Source organism: Malurus melanocephalus, unplaced genomic scaffold (assembly GCF_030028575.1).
Source record: "Malurus melanocephalus ecotype Western Australia unplaced genomic scaffold, MMel_1.1 scaffold_1061, whole genome shotgun sequence".
Lineage (NCBI taxonomy): Eukaryota > Metazoa > Chordata > Aves > Passeriformes > Maluridae > Malurus > Malurus melanocephalus.
The window spans coordinates 37,264-40,283 of record NW_026624293.1 but is presented as its reverse complement, the minus strand read 5'-3'; the positions used below and the strand labels follow the sequence as shown (position 1 = coordinate 40,283).

The following is a 3,020-nucleotide window of genomic DNA, read 5'->3' as shown; positions in this document are numbered from 1 at the left end:
TCCTCACCCAGGCTGTGCCCTGCGATGGACACCCCGCCCCTGAAGTGCGGGTTTCTCTGCAGAAACAGCCGGTGCAGGCGGTTCATCTCCGAGGCCACCGTGTCCACGATGGTCTGGCAATAGGTGGGGCTGTTGTAGAAGAACACGTCCAGGATGGTGTCGTTGATGAAGTGACGCAGGCGGTTGATGCTGGGCAGGGTGATCCGCTCCAGGTCACTGCGGGGGAAGGGACAGGGGGCTCAGGGAACCACGGAGCCCCAGCAGGCTTTGAACATAAAATGTGAGTTCAGAGCAGGACTGGCACTGTCTCCAAAGTGTATGTTGTAATCCTCAGCTCATCCCAGGCAGAGGGCAGAGCACAGCCTGTGCTCTGACATTCCAAGAATAAAGAGCTGTCCTTTGTTCCCCAGGAGCCTGGCCTGATTCCTGCCCTTCCCAGGACACTGCAGGAATTGGGGACTCAGCTCCCTGAGGCCTTAGGCCAGCTCTGGATGTCCACAGTCCCTCTGGGATCCCCAGGGAAAGGCAGGAGCCTGTGTTCTGCAGTGCAGACTGGAGCAGGGATGTTCTGTGCGCTGCAGAACGGCACTGGGGAGCTGTTCTGGGGTTCTGTGTGTCCTGTCACCCCTACCCCAAACACTCACAGCTTTCCCTTCGCTTTCCCAACAGAACAAGTGCAGTTTTAGGGGAGGAGCCCCTGAGCATTTTGCCATCCCCACCATCCCCGTGTCACACTTACACATCCACGCCAGTGGAGTGCAGGGAGCTGTGCCAGTTCACGGGCAGGAACTCCACCCGCCCCACCTGCTGCTGCTCCTGGGCCTTCTTGAAGTGWGCCTGCAGCATGCTGAGGGACACGTTCCTGAAATCATTCACTGCAAAAGAGAGGAACTGTTACAGAGATCCACCGGGCTCCAGGGCACCAACAACACTTAATACCATGAAAGATCATTACAGGGAAATCCCACCAGGGTCTTTAATCTGCTGCTGCTMCCCTAAGTCCCTGAATCTTTAACTGGAGATCAGGGGAGGCTCCATGCCCCGCCACGTGTGTTTACTGGATTTCTGTGTCCCATCTGCACCTCGTTCACATGGGCAGGGCTTTAGTCTGGCAGCCAGGATAAGGTACTTTCAGAAATTTATAAAATTTATGAAAAAAATAACTCTGTTGTGAAGCCAAATTGATGAAGAGCCTTTCCAGCAGGTGGGATTTGGTGGGTTAGTGAGTGCTCCAATCACCCTGCCCCAGTCTGCAGGGGTGGCCGTGCACCTGCGGGTGTTGGGATGGTTTGGGGCACCCTGGCAGTGCCCCCCTTTGCCCAGGGTGATCTTTCCCCGGGCTCTGCTCTGCTCCAGGGGCTCAGGGCTCCCACTCACCGCACTGCACGATGCTCCTGAAGCGGATGTCGCAGGCGGGGCCGATGCCGTGCACCACRAACACGAGATGGTCGATCTGCAGTGGCTCTCCTGAGGAGGGGACAGAGCCCAACAGGGAATGGAGCTGCTGGCAGCACCATCCTCACGTGAAAACCCTTCTCAGTGCCTGCATTCACACCCCAAGGGGGATGGGATTTCTCTGTTTCCCTTTGTCCTGCCCTGGGACAGGTTGGACCCACAGGACAGCAGCTCCACGGGGCTGGGGAGGATTCTGAAACCATTCCGTTCCTTTTGGCACAAAATGTTTTGATGTGCACGTAATTTAGAGAATCATGGGAGCTTCTGGCAGTCCTTTAGAGTGRCCAGGGCTGGGTGGAAGGGAGGGTGAGCTCACCACTGGGGATCTCCACAGCGATGTTCTCCACTCCTCTCTTCACCGTGCGGGGCCGGCCCTGCTCCGTGGGCGTGGAGACCCAATCGTCAGAGCTGCCAACGGGGTGGTAGTGAACCATCAGCTTGGGGACAAGAAGAGCCTGTCAGTGACTGAGAGCAGGGACAGCTGCTGGGGACACCGAGTGCTCCAGACTGTGCTGGCCCAGCCCTCTGCACACAGAGGTGCTGGAAAGGAACCTGGAGCTGTTGGTACAGGCAGGTGAGGGCAGTGCCATGGGGACAAATGGCACAAAAATACCCAAGGGGATGTCCTGGCTGTCACCACAGGGGTCAGCAGGCCCTGCTCACCTTTGGGTTGTGCAGGATAATGACTTCTCTGTTGGGGGACTCCAGCTTCTTCTTCCACTCATCCAGGGTCACAGCAATCATGTAAGCTTCCTACAGSAGAGAACACCCTCTGTGAGTCAGCTGGAAGTATTCCCATGAATGTTTAACCTCTTGGGACATTCCCCACCCAGTTTTCAGAATCTCTTATCAACACTTTACAGAAGAGGCAGAGAAATCAGCTGAAACAGCAGCAGGGTCATCCCAGGATCACCTGCTGAGTGTTTAAGAACTCTCCCATTTAACAGCAGCAGCATCAGGCTTCCCCATCAACTTAGAACTGCATTTCTGGTACATCAGAATAAAGATTATTGCCAAGATGTGTATTTTCACACGTGTATGCATCTTCCCAAAGGAAAGGCGGGCACTTTAAGGTGTCGTGGAAGGATGCAGCAGGGGAAGGGGAGGCCACGCAGTGCTCACAGTCACATCAATCAGCTGCAGGAACACCACGCCAAAGCCTCTTTGGAGTTCATGTCCTCAGGCCTGACCGTGRTGCCAGCGGCCTCGGAGGAGGTTTGGGACATCGGAGAAAGATGGGAAAAGGAGAAGCTGAGATGGAAACAAACAGGAAAGGTGCGTTTACCTCCAGTTCCTCGCTGAAGGACTCWGAGTAGGGAATATACTTATTGTCCTTGTCGCCCTTGTAGAACCAGGTGCAGCGGCGCACCTCGGACACCTCCTCCTCCCAGTACACGGCCACGCGCCTCCGCGTCCGCAGGTGCACGTCGTACCTGCCCCCCGACGTCGGCACAACCACCTCATCCTGGCCCCTCCCTGCAGAACCAGGCTGGGATTAATGTCAGGGGCCAGAGGGGTGAGCACCCCCCAGCAGGCTGCACAGTGGAGAAGGTCTGAGCCACAGC

The 3,020-nt window shown here is 56.3% G+C and overlaps 1 protein-coding gene across 1 annotated transcript in view; it reads right to left on the bottom strand.

Moving 5' to 3' along the window:
* The window catches only part of DDHD2 (DDHD domain containing 2), a 12,264-nt gene that overhangs the window by 6,012 nt on the left and 3,232 nt on the right, over positions 1 to 3,020 (bottom strand). Inside the window, exons 2-7 of the mRNA XM_057386812.1 lie at positions 2,741 to 2,944; positions 2,119 to 2,208; positions 1,772 to 1,892; positions 1,378 to 1,467; positions 740 to 875; positions 8 to 216 (exon numbers count right to left, since the gene is read on the bottom strand). Of these exons, the coding sequence (XP_057242795.1) occupies positions 8 to 216; positions 740 to 875; positions 1,378 to 1,467; positions 1,772 to 1,892; positions 2,119 to 2,208; positions 2,741 to 2,944 (850 nt within the window). The remainder of the gene's footprint in view (positions 1 to 7; positions 217 to 739; positions 876 to 1,377; positions 1,468 to 1,771; positions 1,893 to 2,118; positions 2,209 to 2,740; positions 2,945 to 3,020) is intronic.